This window comes from Oryctolagus cuniculus, chromosome 11, assembly GCF_964237555.1.
Source record: "Oryctolagus cuniculus chromosome 11, mOryCun1.1, whole genome shotgun sequence".
NCBI lineage: Eukaryota > Metazoa > Chordata > Mammalia > Lagomorpha > Leporidae > Oryctolagus > Oryctolagus cuniculus.
The window spans coordinates 98,858,971-98,877,539 of NC_091442.1; the positions used below are offsets into that span (position 1 = coordinate 98,858,971).

Consider the following 18,569-nt stretch of genomic DNA (forward strand, 5'->3'; position numbering starts at 1 on the left):
GGGGTGTCTTCCAACCCCTGGTTCACTCCCTAAATGGCCACAATGTCTGGAGCTGGGCCAATCACAAGCCGGGAGCCAGGAGCTTCTTCCAGGTCCCTCTCATGGATGAAGGGGCCCAAGGACTTGGGCCATCTTCTACTGCTTTCCCAGGCTACAGCAGAGAGCTGGATTGGAAGTAGAGCAGCTGGACTCAAACCACTGCCCACATGGGATGCCAACACTGCAGGCAGCGGCTTCATCCGCTATGCCATAGCGCCAGTCCCTTTCTTAAACTTTTTGAAGAGCACTCATATTTATGGATTTTGATTTTTTTCCACTAAAATACACTTTTCATTCCATTTTCCATGAGGTTTTTGAAATGGCTGTTATGTATCAAGGTCCATACTAAGTGCTGGGGATGAAAGAATGAATTCTCTGCATTCATGGTGCTTCCTGTCTGGTGAGGGATACGGACATGGAAGACTAGAAGGTGTCCAACTACCTGTCCCCAGTGTGCTGAACCCAGCTTGAGTAATCCCAATCCAGACATCAGACATGAGAAAAGAAGCTTCCAGACACAAGCTTCCAGGAATCCAAGCAACCCTCAGCTATTTGAGGATTCTAGTCCAGCCCTAGACATTGTGGAACAGAAATGTGTTCTTTTCCCACCTGGAACTCACTTTCTAAATTTGCTTGGTTAGGTACTTCTTGTTTTCTTGAGTCTTAATTTAGACCAGATATGGGGAAAGTCAGGCCCGCGGGCCGTATAGGCCCTGTGAAATCATTCAATCTGGCCCTGGCAATGCAATTACAGCCAGGCATTGAGATTTAATATACCTGGGTCTGGCACTGTGGCACAGTAGGTTAATCCTCTGCCTGCGGCATCGGTATCCCATATGGGTGTCGGTTCCAGTCCCAGCTGCTCCTCTTCCCATCCAGCTCTCTGCTATGGCCTGGGAGAGCAGGAGAAGATGGCCCGAGTCCTTGGGCCCCTGCACCCTCCTGGGAGAACCAGGAGAGGCTCCTGACTCCTGACTTCAGATCGGCACAGCTCTGGCCACTGCAGCCATTTGGGGAGTGAACCAGCGAATGGAAGACCTTTCTCTCTGTCTCTCCCTCTCACTGTCTGTAACTCTACCTCTCAAATGAATAAATAAAATCTTAAAAAAAAAAAAAAAGAAATTTAATAAACCTAAAGCAGGCTAACTTTTAAGTTGATAATTTTGTATGGCCTACGAATGATGCTGTAAATATCCGAATGGCCCTTGGGGAATATTTATCCCATCCTTTGGCTTAGGGTAAGTTGCTCTTTCCAGGCAATTTTAACATACCTCCTTTAACATCACATAGAAATTACTTACTTAAGGGGCAGGCATTGCGGTGTTGTGGTTAAGCTGCCAATTGGGACAGTTGCATCCCAAATCAGAGTGCCTATTTCAAGTCTTGACTACTTCACTTTGATCCAGCTTCTTTCGAATGCTCCTGGGAAGGCAGTGGGTGTTGGCTCAAGCACTTGAGTCCCTGTCATCCACCAGGGAGACCTAGATACAGTTCCAAGCTCCTGGCTTTGGCTTGGCCCAGCCCTGGATATAGCAGGCATTTAGGGAGTGAACCAGGAAGATCACTCTGTCTTTCAAATAAATAATTACTCTTTACTTATCTTTGCCCATCCAGTAATTACACATATACCTGACCTAGCACAAAGCTACTCAACATATGCTTATTAGCTGGACTGAACCAAAATGAACTCCACTGAACTGGCTTTAGGTAAACCTGTAGGTAGGCTAAGTTGTCTTTAATGCCCTCCTCCCTTCCTCACAGCACCCTTCCACACCATTCTTCAAGCATTCCTTGTGCCAACTCTCTCTCTTTTTTTTTTTTTTTTAAAGATTTATTTATTTATTTGAAGGTCAGAGTTACAGAGTAAGGAGGAGAGGCGGGGTGGGGGTGTCTTCCATCCAATGGTTCACTCCCCATTTGGCCGTAACAGCTGGAGCTGCACTGATCCAAAGCCAGGAGCCAGGAGCTTCTTCCAGGTCTCCCATGTGGGTGCAGGGGCCAAAGCACTTGGCCATCTTCCACTGCTATCCCAGGCCATAGCAGAAAGCTGGATCGGAAGTGGAGAAACCGGGACATGAACCGGCGCTCATATGGGATGCTGGCACTGCAGGTGGTGACTTTACCCGCTACGCCACAGTGCCGGCCCCCCAACTCACTTTCAGTATTACTAAGCAGTAACTGAAAAACTGGCAACAGCTTCAAGCTGTCTCATAAGCTTACAGTACAGAAGCCTTAAAAAGCATTATTTGGGGTACATGGATTTGCTAAAATGCAATCTCTTTGAATGTGATTATAACTAGGGAGTTGAGTGGGACACTTTTGTCTAGTATTCCTGGTGAGAGACAAAGTGAGAGCAGAAGCTGGGAAACAGAATCACAATGCAGTGTAGAGAAGTGTTCAGAAAGGATGCAACAGCCAGGGGGCAAGCAAGGGAGAACACGCAGGGCTTCAGAAATAGGGCAGAATTTGACCCTTTGATACCAGATAGATATTCAGTCTTATGTATTTTGAGACTTTAGCCAGTGCATTAGCACTTGTGGAGGGTATCTGATGGAGGACACACCCAGGCTTATAATCTAAGACACCATTCCTCATGGCTAGAATTTATTGGGTCAGGGGTGGACCCAACCTGAGTCAGACTCTCACTTATGGGAATTTGCAATTGAGACAGTCTCTCTGTGTGGTAAGAACTCTGCAACAGTGGAGCTAGAAAGTCGCCAAACTGTGTAAGATGCACTAGGTAAGAAGAGACAAGAGACCGGGGAGCTCTGCAGACATGGTGGTGGGTACCCCTCTGGCTGACCACAGGTCCTGATAACCTCTTCCTTCTCTGACTTCCGGTCATTTGGGCTGCTGTGACTGGCAATCAAAGGACCCTGATACAGCTGAGCCGTAGTTCCCACGCTGTGTGCCACTGTGCTGGAGGGGGCCACACTGCATTCGTGGCAAGTTTTATTCTTCTTGTCTTTCATTTGGCCCATGAGGCTGTATTGTCGGTAGATGCTTTGATGTGCTGTAGGCACCACGTGGGTGAAGAACGTTTGCTGGCCGCTGAGATGAGGCTGCCTGAGGGACTGATGGGAGTCAGTGATGTTCAGGGTGGCCCTCTGGTCCCGACAGAGAGGAGTCTAGGACAAGTCCCCTGGAGCAGCAGGATGGACCCAGGAGCAGGGGACAAAGAGCTCCCGCTAGTAGTTGCACATTTTGGTAAGGAACATTGTCCTGTCTCTACCAAGTGAGTAGTGAACAAATGCACCGAAGTGTTCAGCTTTAAGGCTATTTAAAAATCAGAATCCAGGGCAGGCATTTGGCCTAGTGGTTAAGATGCCCATTTCCTAAGTCACCGGGTTTGATTTTTGGGTCTGGTTCCTGACTCCAGCTTCCTGCTAACATGGACCCTAGATTCGGGTAGTTGGGTTCCTGCCACCCACATGGGAGATGTGAACTGAATTCTCAACAATCTTAGACCAGCCAAAGCCATTGCAGGCCTCTGGGGAGTGAACCAGCAGATGCGAGCTCTGTTTGTGTGTTTCTATTTTTTTTTTTTTAAAGCAAAACCCTCATCATGTTGAATTTTGATTTGCAGCAGATTCAAATGAAAGAACTTAAATAGCATGTAAATATTGACATATCGTGTGATTATACTAGGAGAAAACTAATATGAAGCTAATTTAAAATTTACTAAATCAAAAGATTAAGCTTCGCCAAAATCTATAAAGAACATGCCACCATAAAAAAAGGTAATTCAGCTTTATTTTAGTAAATTCATGGACAAACAATAAAAAGCCAAACCTAAAAAGACATTTTTGATTACAGTGTGTGCGGAAGTAATAGATTCCTTTATGACTTCAATCTTAAAAAGAGCAATCTCTGCCATCAGCAATGGGCAGGTCCTTAATCCACTTTTAAATCTTTCCCCACCAGCATGGCAGTCACTGGGTGCATACTTGCTCTGTGCTCCTGGTAGGTACGGACAGCTTGATCGTGGGATTTGTCGAAGGCAGCAAGATCCCTGCAAAAACAGAAGAGAAAGAAAGGGGAAAGAGAAAAGAGGTGGAGGAGAAGTAGGGGAGGAGGAGGAGGTCAAAGAAGAGCAGGAAAAGGAGGCAGGGAGAACAAGAATCTAAGTCAGTGCCCGAGGTTAAATTAAAGGCAGCGAGTCACAGAGCAGGACTAAGCTCTGGGACTTGGCACACGGAGAGGGAGACTGGCCACGATGTTGTAACGCAGAATTCAAAAGGGCTAGAAGAGTGGATCTGGAATGTTCTCATCACAAAGAAATGGTATTTGAGAGCATGGATAACCTAAAGAGCCCAAGTTGTTCGTTATACACTATAATCATGTACCGAAACGTCACTCTGCACCCCAGGAAGAGGTGCTCATGCACAATTATTATCTAGCAATTGAAAAAAAATTAAATTGCCATTAAAAACCAAAAGAAAGGATGACAGCAGGAGTGGTAGCCAAAGATCACCCAAATAAGACACTAGTTTCAGCCGGCCAGAGGCTATGGCTCTGCTGAGGCCTCCTTCAATGCCACAGATACAGTACTGTTGGGGGGCAGGGGCTGTTACAGAGAAGGGCCAGAAGGCCAGGCCGGTAGCTGTTTACTACGCAGCACGGCAGAAGTATTTTATTATTTGATCAGTGTCCTCTCACCTGTAAGCTACATCTCAGCTCTGCATGAGAGTGTCTCTCTTAAGGCTGCCTTTTTAAAAGATTACTTTTGGGGGCCAGCATTGTGGCATAATGGGTTAAGCCACTGCCTGCAACGCTGGCATCGCATACAAGCTCTGGTTCGAGTCCAGGCAGTTCCACTTCTGATCCAGCTCTCTGCTATGGCCTGGGAAAGCAGCAGGAGACGGCCCAAGTCCTTGGGTCCCTGCACCCAAGTGGGAGACTCAGGTGAAGCTCCTGGCTTCAGACTGGCCCAGTCCTGGCCATCTGGGGAGTGAACTAGAGGATGGAATATCCCTCTCTGTTTCTATTTCTCCCTTTGTCTCTCTGTAACTCTTTCAAATAAGTAAAATAAATCTTAAAAAAAAAAAAGTTTAAAAAATTACTTTTTAAAGTGTATTTTTAAATTAAGATCTTGAGAACACAGCAATACTAAATTCATAAAAAGACATCCTGAACACTTCAATTAAATCATGAGTAAAAATACCATAGTGAAATAATAATGTCACATTAAATACAAAGGGCTCACCGTACAAAATGTGGGAGCGCTCATTATCAATACAACCACTACTTATAAATCTAAGAAATACTTAATTTTCCCACAAAGTATATATTCTTGTTTAAAACTGATTTCTTTTTTATTTTATTTATTTGAAAGGCAGAGTTACAGAGAGAAAAAGAGAGGCAGAGTGGATTCGAACCAGCATCCATAGGGGTTGCCAACACTGCAGCCAGCGGCTTAGCTTGCTGTGCCATGGCGCCGGCCCCCTTAAAATCTATTTAAGTATATGTTATTCAGTCTAAAACTATGGGTTTAAAATGTTGAAATAATGTTAAGATATAATGAAAATATTTTACTTAAAAATTAATTTTGTGGCCATACAAAAAAATTTGGATTATACTAGTGAAGAAAAAGCAAACAGATTCATCATAAATATTTATGTCTTGATTATATTTTTTTTGGAATTCAGACGAAGCACACTGTCACAGAATTTCATTGCAATGTTCTTCAGCTGTACCTTGTGCCTACAGGTGACTTCTCCCCTTCTATTATCTGTCAAGGAACTTACTTGGCAACATTTGAATCAAAAGACTTTGCTTTATCTGCTCATTTCTCCTTGAATTTAATTTCAGATTCTTTTACTTCTCCATTCCTGCTTACAGATTAAGTTCTACTTGATTCAAGAAAAAAAATCCTCCCGTGTATCTAAGACTGTCTGACTTACCTCCTTCTCATCTGTGTCTAACTCCACTTGGCCCATACAGGTAATCCATATAAAATGCTGCTGAAAGAGCTAATGAAGTTATCTCAAACTTTAAATATATAAAAGTATGAGTTCCTATTCTAACATGTATCTATGAATGTCTAAAAATTTGAAAAAAACTCTTGATACATTTTACCAGGCATTTTAACAATAACAAAAACATTTAAGATTTTCCTGCCTGTTCCTTATGCAAATTCAAAATAGAGTTTGATTTGGTTCCTACTTGAATAAAGGTCGTGTAAACTTCATTCTTCCTTGTTCAGTCGCCATTTTTAGAGCCAAAGGAACTGCTTCCTCCCACTTCGATTGAATGCAGAGCCGTAACCATCTGAAAGGAGGATTTTTAGGGGACGTGGGGAAGATGGTGAGAAGGAACAGAAAATGGCACATTCGTCCGAAATATCACTTCTGTAATGAGCACAATCCCATTACAGTTACAGTGCGCACCACTCGATACTATCTTTATTCTGAGAATCTCAAATCCTATGCATACAATTTAATAACTGGAGAAGAGAAGGGAGAAGAGTTGGTTCTTTCAAAAGATGGTAAGTTTTAAGAAGTTTGGATTGTGCAGGTGCTCATGTACCTTATACAATTAATTTCTGGAGGAATTAAACTGGTTTAAGCCTCACACTACAAACTGAATTAAGGGAGGTAATACATAACAGAGTCAAAGATTTCTAATGAATCCTATTTCAGAGTCAGTTTGGCTGGTTAGGGAAAAAAGCCTGTTTACCACTGAATCTTTCATTCTAATGGTTTTTTTTTAAAGGCAAGATAAGAGTAATATAAAGTCAAACAAAAAAAGGCTAATGGTATCATCTTACAGATATTGCAACTACTTCTTAAATACCACCACAAATATTGACAGAGATGCAGGGCACTTGCCAGAGACTGCTCAGGACCCGTGGGTGTCTCACACTTTGCTTTCCCTTTCTCCACCTTTCAAACTCTTTTCTACTTTCTTCCACAGAGACAAGTTAAAATGATGTACCTGAATCGTATTTCAGAATTGTTAATGGCATTGAAGTTGTACACCTCTTGCATTCGCTTTATGTGCCCCAATGGAAGAGGTGCCTAAGAGCAAAATAAAGAAGCATGACGTATCATTTCAACAGGATTCCTTGGAAGAAAGGAGCTGGAGAGAAATTCCTATATATTTGATAATATAGAAATCAGTTAGAGAAAAGATACCAATGCACACTAAAAATGTAAATGTTGTGCAAACTTACTCTGAGTAAGGATTTTTACTGGGAGCAGAGGCATGATTGATTTTGTGCAGTGCTTCAGAGATCTAAAGACGAATTACTCTCCCTAGACTTTTTAATATTTGTAAATATGACCTTTCATACCCTTTTCAAGTTCTTCCCTACTCCTTTATACATCTGAAATTTATTCCATTACTTCCTTAATTCTTTCGTTACTGAGTCCCCCCCAACTTTGTCCATTTCCTCTGGAATCTCTATGCCCACATAATAGCAGTTTTTCAACTTCTATACGTATATAAACAAATGATCTTTTAGCACCTGGTGAATAACATGGACCCTGTCCTTGGTGGAAAGTGGGGGTACATTTACCACATAAATGCAAACTTTTTCCTACAATTTCAGGGGTTCATAAACATCTTATGCCCACCTTAACCCACACACAAGGGATGTGGGTGGAGGAGACAAAGAAGAGTTTGGCGGAGGTGCCAAGAGGCAGATGGTAACTCTCCCAAGGCCACGGCTGCCTTACGTCATACACGACCCTCACTCACCATCTCTGCTCTCTCACTGCTAGGCCAACTCCAAATCATCTGGTCTATCAGTCCCCTTACGGACACACTCAAGTCCAAGTCCACCCTGGCAGGCCAACTGGTTAAGGTCAGCGCTGAAGCTCCCTGACTTTCCTGAGCCCTCCCTCCAAGATTTCTCTGTGGTCCTAGGCTACACAGCAGTGCCACAGACATCTGTGAGCCCAGGATGACCTCACGCCCCTAACATCGATTCTTGATCTGATGGTTGTCTCAAAATTTGATCCCCCATGCTTGCATCAATTCCACCGAAAACTCTGTTCCCTGTCATCTCCACTGCTCCCCGGGGCCTCAGACCAGAGTCCTCTTCGATGTCATACGTAAATGCAGCAGCTCCTTTCCGTGCCATATGTTCTCACAGTTACCTGGATTTTAAACCTTAAAAGCTGCCGGGACTCCTTCCTGTTAACCCCCAAGGCCAGCCAGCCTGCCACAGCCCGCTCTGCTCTCCTCACGTGGGCCCTCTGGCTTCCTGATCCCGCAGCTCCCTCCCGTCCTCCTGCGAGTCTCCCAGTCAGCTTCACCACGAGGCCGACTTCACGCCACCCGGTGGCTTAGCTTTCAGGATCCATCCCTTCACCAAGTGGCTCTGCTCGTGTGTTTTTAAAATCCTTTCCTACTGACCGGAAGAAAATCTAGAATTCTCAGCCTAGCATTCAAGACGCACGGCCCCCAAAGCTGCCCCCTCCGCAGTGCCTCGGCACCACTGGGCGTGTTCCAGCCACGGAGGCTGCTCCCTGCCGGCTCTGCTCTGCTCCACGGCTCCAGGACGCCTTCCTGGCTGGCTCCGGGTGCGAGAGGATCTTTCTCCACTAATTCGGGATTTCCAAATGATACCTGAGACATATCTCCTTTTGCTAACTGTCACCCTTGTTCCCCTTCCTGCTAGACTGTAAGCATTTTGAAGACGGGGTGTATCCTTTCCTACGCATTTTTATCTGCACGACAGGCATTCAGGAAGTGTGTTGTTCAGTCACTGACTGCATTTTATAGATGATTTTCTCCATTCGTTTCCTCGTTCATATTTTTTTCCTAAGATGGAGACAACACAAACGCCACGCCCCTCCGTCCATTTTCCTTCCTAAGGCTCTGGGTGTGCTTACTCTCTGCAGCAGCTGCGCCAGAAACTCGTTCAGCTGATGAGAGGAGAGATCTTTCAGGTCTGCGGCGCTGAATGCATTTAAATCCTCTTCTTTGGCCTAAAACAAAGAAATGTCACTGGTGACTTCCGCCTGTGTACTGTTCGACACTATTTACCACTTTCTCTGGCATAACATTAAGAAAAAGGCAAATACATGGGTGTACAAAGATTAGGCAAAAGGAATTTAAGCCTGAGCTACGTGAGTCCTGAGATGATGACTTGGCCCTAAGGTCTCCATTACTTAACAAAACAGTAGGAGTGGAGGGAACTTTTGACATTCTTTGTACCACTCAGGGCATAGATATTTCCAAAGCAAATAAACATTACAGAAAGGGTGTCAACTGATTTCCAGATCAGTTAAAACACATGGGTGAAGGACCAGGTTGCCTATTTATTATGTCGCACTGGGGAATTGATAAAGCCACAAATCGGTCTCCTCCATCCCCACACATTCTATTTGCCCCCACTTAATCCTGCAAATAAATCATCTAAGAAGAAGAGAAATGGGTCTGTATTTTTCAACTGAAGATTCACTGCCAAAAGCCTCTGAGGATATGATTAAGGAATATCATATAAAGGTTATCAAAAGAAGTCTTTTAAAATCTTTTAAAAGTAGTTTTAAATTCTTATAAACTAGATTTCCTTTTTAAATTTTGAAAGAAGCATATGCTAGTGTTACAAAAGACTGAAAGGACAGAATGAAAAATTCTTCGCTTTTGTGGCCTACTGCCAAGTCCTACCCCTCAATAACAAATAATAGTTCCTGGGGCTGGTGCCGTGGCTCACTTGGTTAATCCTCTGCCTGTGGCGCCGGCATCCCATATGGGCGCCGGTTCTAATCCCAGTTGCTCCTCTTTTAGTCCAGCTCTCTGCTGTGGCCCAGGAGTGCAGTGGAGGATGGCCCAAGTGCCTGGACCCCTGCACCCACATGGGAGACCAGGAGGAAGCACCTGGCTCCTGGCTTCAGATTGGTGCAGCGCTGGCCGTAGCAGCCATTTGGGGAGTGAACCAATGGAAGGAAGACCTTTCTCTCTGTCTGTCTCTTTCACTGTAACTCTACCTGTCAAATAATAAAAAAAAAAATAGTTCCTGTATGTCCTTTCAGAAAATACAATGCACAAGTTTCCACTCCTTTTAAGTAGGCACTTGTCTTGCCTCTTCCTCCCTCTTTAGAACTTTCCTTAATATCAGAACTTACATTTTTGCAAGGGAAAAATCTTGCAAAAGCCTCATCTTCAAAAAGCTTATAATCTTGGCAGAAAGGGAACACGAGAAAAGGAGATACATCTTCAGTATCATTTGGAAAACCTGAATTAGTGGAGAAAGATTCTCTTGCATTCTCTGCTCAAAGACATGCAAATCTGTACATTAATGAGGGATCTATTGATAGATGGTAACAACACTAAAAGCAAGAGACTAATAATCCAAAATTCAGGAGAGTGGTTATCTGGGTGGGGAGGCAAGGTGGGCAGGGAGGTGGATGAGCTGGGGAAGGGTGCTCTTGTGGGAGCAGGGTAAGGTTTTACTGCTTACGCTGGGGCAGGGTACCCAGATGCTGTTTTACTGTTGATTTTTATGCCTTATAAATATTTCATATATATGTATTTTCTGTATTCATTTTATATTTATGAATAACAGCTGGAAAGCGGAGCACATAAGCAGCATACTCTTCTGACTACAATGTTCTCCATTGGTTCCCAACACTGCAGGCTCCTATGGACACTGCACTATTTATGATTATCCACCCTACCTGCTGGGCCAAAAGGACCAAATGAGCACAATTCAGTAGCAACTTTACCAGGCAAGCTGGAATACACTTTTCTTTTTAATTTAAAAAATTATTTTGTTTTATTTGACAGAGAGAGAATGCATTCCTGTCTCCTGGTTTACTTCCCAAATGCCCACAACATTCAGGAATTGACCACGCCAAAACTGGGAGCTCAGAACTCAGTGTAGGTGGGTAGTAGGAAGCCAATGACTTAAGCCATCACTGCTGCCTGCCAGGATGCACATTTACAGGAACCCAGAACTGGGAGCAGATCTGGGACATGAACAGGTACTCTGATGATGGGATGTGGGCATTCCAAGAGGTGTCTTAACTACTGCACCAAATCTTTGCCCCTTACATTTTTCAAATTAAAACAGGATTCTAACACACCTGTTGTTAAGAAATCCCATTTCCCCATGACAGGTTTGTGAACCACACAAAACAAAGTTCAAGATACAGGTAAGAAGAGCAAAGTATTAACTGTAGCAAGATGTGTACCAGATTTTCTTCTTGGATACATATAATCAAGTCTCCCTAAATTATTTAGAAAGAGCACCTAATTAAATACTCCTCCAGTCAGAACTTGAACTACTCCAGGCACAGAGTGGACAGCAGAGGTGCACATGTGCACAGCCTGTCTTCTGAGATGTGGCTACTCAGATTTTATCATTTCCTTCCTTCCAAAAGAATAAAACAAAATTTTAACCTTAAGTCGGAATGGTTAATAATGCTCCACCTTCGTTATGATGCTAACAGAGTCTCCAAAATGATGTTGATGGTTTTAATCTCAATCAGAGGATCTTTTCCTTTGGTTTCTGGCTCCATTTTCCTGATTTGCCTTTGCCCTGACTGGTTTGCCTTCTTCCTTCTGGCTCTGAGTGTGTTCACTTAGTACCCGGGGCTTTCCACTACCCTTCCTTATTCTCTACGTTTAATCAGTTTTCAAGTTCTTAATTAGTGATAAGATTAAATCTCAAAAATCTCTTTCAAATCTATTACTGTTTCCTTCTACACTGTTCTAATTCCAAGCCTGCACATCTTCTTACCTGAACTCCTTTTGGCACCCTCTTAGCTGGCCTCCTTACTAACGCTAACTTTTCCATTTTGATTGGCCCTGTACACTATACACCCCCGATCAATGGTCCCGATACATAACTCTGGTCATTGCATTTGCAATTCAAAACATTTAAGTAACCACTGCTGCCTACAGATTGCTAAATTCCTTAGCCGGATGATCAAGATCTGCCCAGACAGGGAGTTACTTTATCGTCCACTGTGTTTTCCCAATACTAATTTGTGTATGCATCCAACAGCGAATACGTGTGGATGGCCTTGGGAATACAGAGATGCATAAAAACAACTTGGGCTCTCACACAACTCAGAGTCCAGTGGGAGAAACAGGGAAGTAAACAGATACCATGAAAGCATTCGTAAATGCGCTCCCCTGAAAACACACTCCTCAGGTTAACCAACACTCCCATTCCCCTTGCGACACAGACCGCCATGGACCGCCATGGACCGCCATGGACCTGGTGTTGAGAGCCTGACGAACACTTGAAGCCCGATTCAAAAGGGGACATCTAAATGTGTTAAGACAATAGAGATAAAATTACTCCTAAATTCTCTGTTGTTTTCCACTAAGGGATTCCCTCACTCCAGTTCCTCTAAGGGTTATGTTTTGGTGTCTACACAAAAGGCTCGTCCTTAAGAAGTTTTGCAGGAGGGGACAAAGCTACCGACAGCAGAAATGCCTGAATTCCTCCCATCACAAACAGCTGTCATTAGTGGCCACCCAAGACCAGTTTAGATTCACCTGGTATGAGTAATTGCTATTTTTGAAATATGTTAGAAGTGATTTAGGAGGAAAAGAAAGGTAAGATGAAAATACTTTTGCAGACTTTTTTATGAATTGAAAAGCAGCAAGAAAAATCTTAACAAATGCTGCCAACATTTTTTTTCCTCCACAGACCTTAATTTTATTCACTCAGGACACAATATCACTTTGGAGAAACATGATTTTGAAACAGCCTTTCCACATGCGTGATAGCACCCATCCCCAGCCTCCCTCCAAAAGAAGAGAATTATTTGTACAATTCACAGAGCAGGCCAAAGTTGTATTACTACTCACTGTAATCCATCTTTGACTTAGGGCAATACAAGCATTTGTCAGAGTCATGTCATAGCTGCAAAGATGAAAACATTAAAGATTGCTTTATAAAAAGGCACATGCGTTTGCATAAATGCACTTTTGAAGTTTCAGGACACACTTAACATTTCCAAGTTGCTTTTAAAGAAAGCTAAGAACTCAGAAGTGGTGAAAATTGAAAATCCTCACCAGACTTACATGTTACTAGCCTCATCTAAGGAGGTACAAATCCACACCGACACCACGTTAATGAGACACTGACTATCCTCAGACAGAAGGCAAAAGACTTGCAGGAGTACACGTGGGACGAGTTAAAGCAGCCGGAGTCAGTCGGACACAACTGGTCCTTACTGTGTGCAGGAACAGCTCCCGACTGTCAGGATGCAAAGTCCTCGCTCTCCTGGATCTCACTTTCTGTTGCTCTACGCACCCGCTGCTACCGAACAGACACTGTTCTACACATCAGACCCCCGAGAGAGCCTGAAGCCACGGTGTGATGATTTCATTCCCTTCATTTCCAAAGAGAGTGGACATACACACTGTGATCATTAAACAAAGCAGGTTACACCAATATCTGTGTGTTCTCGACTTAGAAAATAAGTCCCACATTTTGCAATGATGAAAAAGAACATGTACACTTCTTGCAAAACATCTTGCTTTGCCCATAAATCATGCTTGCTTGCTGTGAAATGTTTGTATTACAGAGTGGAGAGGTGTCTGCCCTTGGGGCTTGAATAAGTTTTGAGTTGTGACTGGAACTCCCTGTTTGTTCCTTACTGGAGCTATCAAAGGGGTTAAGGCAGCTACCTTCTTTGAAGAAGCTGCAGGGTAATCTTCTTAAGACATTGACTGGGGGCCGCAGGCAAGCCACTGTATTTGCCCTCAAGGAGAGAGGCCAGAGGTCCTGACCCGCTCAGGCTGGAAATCATCTTACTTAGCACTGATTTCTTTCAGGACAGCAGGCCAGTGGAAAACCTTTGGCTGGCCTGTTTCTTAGCATCCGGAAACTTCCTCTTCGGTCTAACTAAAACAAGTTGGGAACTAGCCCAGGGAAAGGAAACAGCCCCACCTTGGGGCGAGGCCCTAGGCAAAGTGAGCAAAACCTGAAATGAGTCTTGCTACCTTGCTCTCCAGGTACTTACAGTGTAGCGAAGGGAAACATGTTCATAACTTCACAAATAAATGTAAAGTTATAATCAAGCAAACTGCTAGGAAGAGGCAAACCACAGCACCGAGAAGCTCTTGAGTGGGACACCTGACCTGGTCACACAGCTCAAGAGCTGCTTCCCGCTGCTTCCCTGGGAAAATGGTTCCTGAGCTGAGCTTGGGATTCGCCGGGCAGAGAACACTCCAGGTGGAGGGACCGGCACGTTCAGGTGCTCTGTTCTTTTGAGAGTCCCCAAAATGGCCAGGCTGACTGAAACTAGGGGAGCTAGACCGTCAGCAGCCTTGAAGTCTCAGTTAACAGGTTCTGCCTTAGCCTGACAGCTCTGGGAAGAGGATGAAGCCATACTCCATGCTCATTTTCTTTTTTTTTTTTGGACAGGCAGAGTGGACAGTGAGAGAGAGAGAGACAGAGAGAAAGGTCTTCCTTTGCCATTGGTTCACCCTCCAATGGCCGCCGTGGCCGGCGTGCTGTGACCGGCGCACCGCGCTGATCCGATGGCAGGAGTCAGGTGCTTTTCCTGGTCTCCCATGGGGTGCAGGGCCCAAGAACTTGGGCCATCCTCCACTGCACTCCCTGGCCACGGCAGAGAGCTGGCCTGGAAGAGGGACAACTGGGACAGAATCCGGCACCCCGACCGGGACTAGAACCCGCTGTGCCGGCGCCGCAAGGCGGAGGATTAGCCTAGTGAGCTGCGGTGCCGGCTTCCATGCTCATTTTCAAAAGTGGCCTCTAGAGTGACTGTGGACAGTGGTTGTGAGGGGCTGCAGCGGACACAAGTGCACACTCTAGCAGTCTTCTAGGAGGAAGCAATGATATCAGATTAACCTTGAGTGGTGATGGTGAGAACGGGGAGACATGGACGGACATGAAGCATATTTAAATGCATACAGACGATAGGAGCACTGTACAAACCAGGCCGACATGGACACCAACAGCCTGTGCTGCAGGAGATCCAAGTATTTCTGTGCCTTGGGGATTTCTAAGACGTTGTCTCTTTACAGGATCCCTGGACACATGAATGATTTCAGGGCTCCTCCACCCTTTGGTATAAAATGAACCAAGTCCAAAAAGGATCCCCTTGCAGTGTGACATCAAAGATACACCTTTGAAGAACTCACTTTTCATTCAGATTTCCTTAGTTCCAAAGCAAGGGCCAAAGGCTTATTCACCCTTCTCTTTATTGCTAATTTGTGCCACCTTCCTCCTTCCAAAGCAGAATCTGACACAGTTCTATTGCCATCGGCCCACTGGCTTCTGTGCTCCAGTTTCTTTCTAGAGTCTCTGACACCAGGACTGCCTGGTTAATTGGGATCTCTGATCACATCTCTCCATATTCACAACTCCCAGTAACTTTCCAATGAAACCCTTCCCAGCCCTGCTGCTCAAAGTGCTTTAACAAACACCACTGTGACTAATCTATCTTATCTCCTGCAAAAGATACTGCATATCAATCGAATGGGGCTGTTTCATGCCAGAGTGGCTGGCAGGCAATTTCAGGGAGCCCAAGGAAAGGCAACAAACAAGAAGCCGGAACACGCAGTAGGCAGCTCCCTCACAAGACTCAGGGAAGATCGGGGTGCAGGTCCCCAGTTCCAGGAGAGTGCTCAGCTGAAGGGCAGTATGCTGGGGCTAAGCCTGGCGCGGTTTCATTCTCAACTCTTGACACTCACTAGCTTTGCACCTTGGGCAAGTCACTTCATCTAATAAACCTAGGCTGCCTCCTCTGGGAAGGGGGGCGATACTGTGCTGTAACGTGATACTTCCATTATGAAATGTTATCTTTCTTATTACAGAAGTTTGGAGGAAAGGCCAGCAGCTTCTTCCCTACATCTTTTAGCATCAGTGTGCAAAAAGGAGACACTCAACAATTATTTGCAACAAATCAAACTAATTTAAATTTGTAATTCATGGATATTATTATTTTGGTCTCAGGGCTAAGGTCCAAATCCCTATGACCTTTGCCCTCACCACTGACCAGTAGAGATTACGGAAGGCATAAGAGCCCTCAGACATTCTGAGGAGCTCTAAGAGTGAGCAGAATGAGAAGGAAAGCACAGGCAGGAAGTACTTACTTGGGTTTTGCAGGAGGCAGCCCCGGAGAGTAGAGCCAGGCATTCCAGTCCACTTGATTGAGGATATCAACCTGTGAACAGTGAGAAAACCAGTTCGCTCCAGAATAATCTTTTCTGTTAAAAAAAAAAATCCCAAACAAACTTTTAAGTCCTCAATTCTATAATTTTGTCTATTTTGTCACATCAAGATAAGTTCTAAGTCTTTTATTTAATATTTTAATTGGTACACTTATTGGATATAATAAGCTGCTCTGCTATATACATCATATAATGTGACATGATTAAATCACCTCAGCTAAATCTATTTTCTAAAATAAATTTATATTCATGGGTCGTCTTCTGTTAAAAATGAAGTACACAGAAAAAAATAAGATTTGGAACCCTACAACTTTTTGGCTCTTTCTGAAATAGAAAAATTCCACACATTAGTTCATGTTATTGAGATCACATTTTTAACAGGAAAAAAGGTAGTACAAGGTGAGTCTTAAAAAAAAATCCTGAACCGGCCAGCGCCGCGGCTCACTAGGCTAATCCTCCGCCTAGCGGCGCCGGCACACCGGGTTCTAGTCCCGGTCGGGGCGCCGGATTCTGTCCCGGTTGCCCCTCTTCCAGGCCAGCTCTCTGCTGTGGCCAGGGAGTGCAGTGGAGGATGGCCCAGGTGCTTGGGCCCTGCACCCCATGGGAGACCAGGAGAAGCACCTGGCTCCTGGCTCCTGCCATCGGATCAGCGTGGTGCGCTGGCTACAGTGCGCCGGCCGCGGCGGCCATTGGAGGGTGAACCAACGGCAAAGGAAGACCTTTCTCTCTGTCTCTCTCTCTCACTGTCCACTCTGCCTGTCAAAAAAAAAAAAAAAAAAAATCCTGAACCAATACTATTACTAATTCAAATTAGCCTAACAAATAGTATAAATAAGGAACCTTTGAGCATGAAAGATAAGAAAGCTTTAAAATCCAACCTTATCTTTAAAGTGGGAGTACAGGAAATCCTTCCAGTCATCAGTGGTTATACTCTTGTAGGAAAACTTTTCAACATAGGCCTTTAAGAATCCTAGGAAAACCTCTGCAAACAAAAGAACAAAAGCAGAAAGACAGATGTAGGGGAGGGGAGGCCTTCAAGTCCACCAGCAAGGAGAACACATGGATGTCTGTCACCGGGGGCATGCGGCATAATCTCGGCCTACCTATACAGGGAAACACAATTACGTTACAGAAAGTCGGAGAGCGATTCACAGGTCCTGACACTGAACTGTGGGTAGGTGGGAAATACTGAGTAAAACAAACCCAAGAGTGGAATAGGCATTCGACCTAGGAGTTAAGAAGCCCATGGGGCTGGTGTTGTGGCGTATCGGGTAAAGCCATCACCAGTGCCAGCCTAAGTCCCAGCTGCTCCACTTCCAATCCAGCTCTCTGCTAAGGCCTGGGAAAGCAGTAGAAGATGGCCCAAGTCTTGGGTCCCTGCAGGAAGATGAGACAGGAAGAAGTTCCTGGCTCCTGATTGGTGTAGCTCCAGCCATTACGGCCATCTGGGGAGTGAACCATTGGATAGAAGACCAATCTCTCTCTTTCTCTCTCTCTCTTTTTCTCTCTCCCCTCTCTCTTCTCTTCTCTCCCTCCTCTCTCACCCTCCCTCCCAGTCTCCCTCTCTCTCTCTGCCTCTACCTCTCTATACTCTGTAACTCTGCCCTTCAAATAAATAAATAAATCTTAAAAAAAAAAAAAAAAAGAAGCCTATGTCCCACATTGTCATGCCTGAGCTCAAGTTCTAGTTTCACCCCTGATCCTAGCTTCTGCCAACTGTATACTGGGCAGGTGGCAGGTGATGGCTCAAACAGTTGGGTCTCTGTTGTCACCCACATGGAAGGCCTGGATTGAGTTCTTGACACCCAGCTTTGGAGGCCTGGCCCAGCCTGGCCCAGCCATTGCAGATATTTGGACAGCCAGCGCATGGGAGCTCTTTTGTGTGTCTTTCTGCTTCTCAAATAAACAAAAATTTAAGCAATAATGGCAAATACTTAGTATAGAAGACCCCTGGATACAAGGACGTACATGCTCCAGGACCAGCAGTGGATGCCTGAAGCTGTGGACTGCAACTGCACTGACTTCTTTTTTTCCTACACATACATACTCATGATAAGGCTTAGTCTACAAATCAGGCATAGTAAAAGATGAACAATAATTAATAATAAAATAGAAGTATAACAATATCCCATATAAAAGTTATGTGATTGTGTAGTTTCTCAGCATAGCTCTGCAGCCAAGCTGCTTATCAGATCAGTGTTGTGGTACTGCAGCGCTTGGTTCAAGTGACCAATATGTCACCCATAATGGCTCTCAATGCAGAAGCAGTGGTGCCGGTACTGTGGACATGCCAAAGAGAAGCTGTGAAGTGCTTCCCTTCAAAAGAAAAAACTGCTACTTGTGGTCATCCCTGGGGAGTGGAGAACTGGGGACTCTCACTTGTCTCACTTATACTTTTGTACTACTTTTCAATTGAGGCC

The 18,569-nt window shown here is 44.6% G+C and overlaps 1 protein-coding gene across 2 annotated transcripts in view; it reads right to left on the minus strand.

The window, feature by feature from the left end:
- Window positions 1-3,773: 3,773 nt before the first annotated feature.
- LTA4H (leukotriene A4 hydrolase) overlaps window positions 3,774-18,569 on the minus strand; it is a 40,525-nt gene continuing 25,729 nt past the window's right edge. Inside the window, exons 13-19 of one of the 2 annotated variants that reach the window (XM_002711212.5) lie at window positions 17,028-17,131; window positions 16,072-16,142; window positions 12,814-12,868; window positions 8,880-8,975; window positions 6,976-7,058; window positions 6,205-6,309; window positions 3,774-4,051 (exon numbers count right to left, since the gene is read on the minus strand). In XM_002711212.5, the coding sequence (XP_002711258.1) occupies window positions 3,934-4,051; window positions 6,205-6,309; window positions 6,976-7,058; window positions 8,880-8,975; window positions 12,814-12,868; window positions 16,072-16,142; window positions 17,028-17,131 (632 nt within the window). In that variant the 3' untranslated portion in view covers window positions 3,774-3,933. The remainder of the gene's footprint in view (window positions 4,052-6,204; window positions 6,310-6,975; window positions 7,059-8,879; window positions 8,976-12,813; window positions 12,869-16,071; window positions 16,143-17,027; window positions 17,132-18,569) is intronic. The other variant, XM_008256915.4, reaches the window with a different exon arrangement.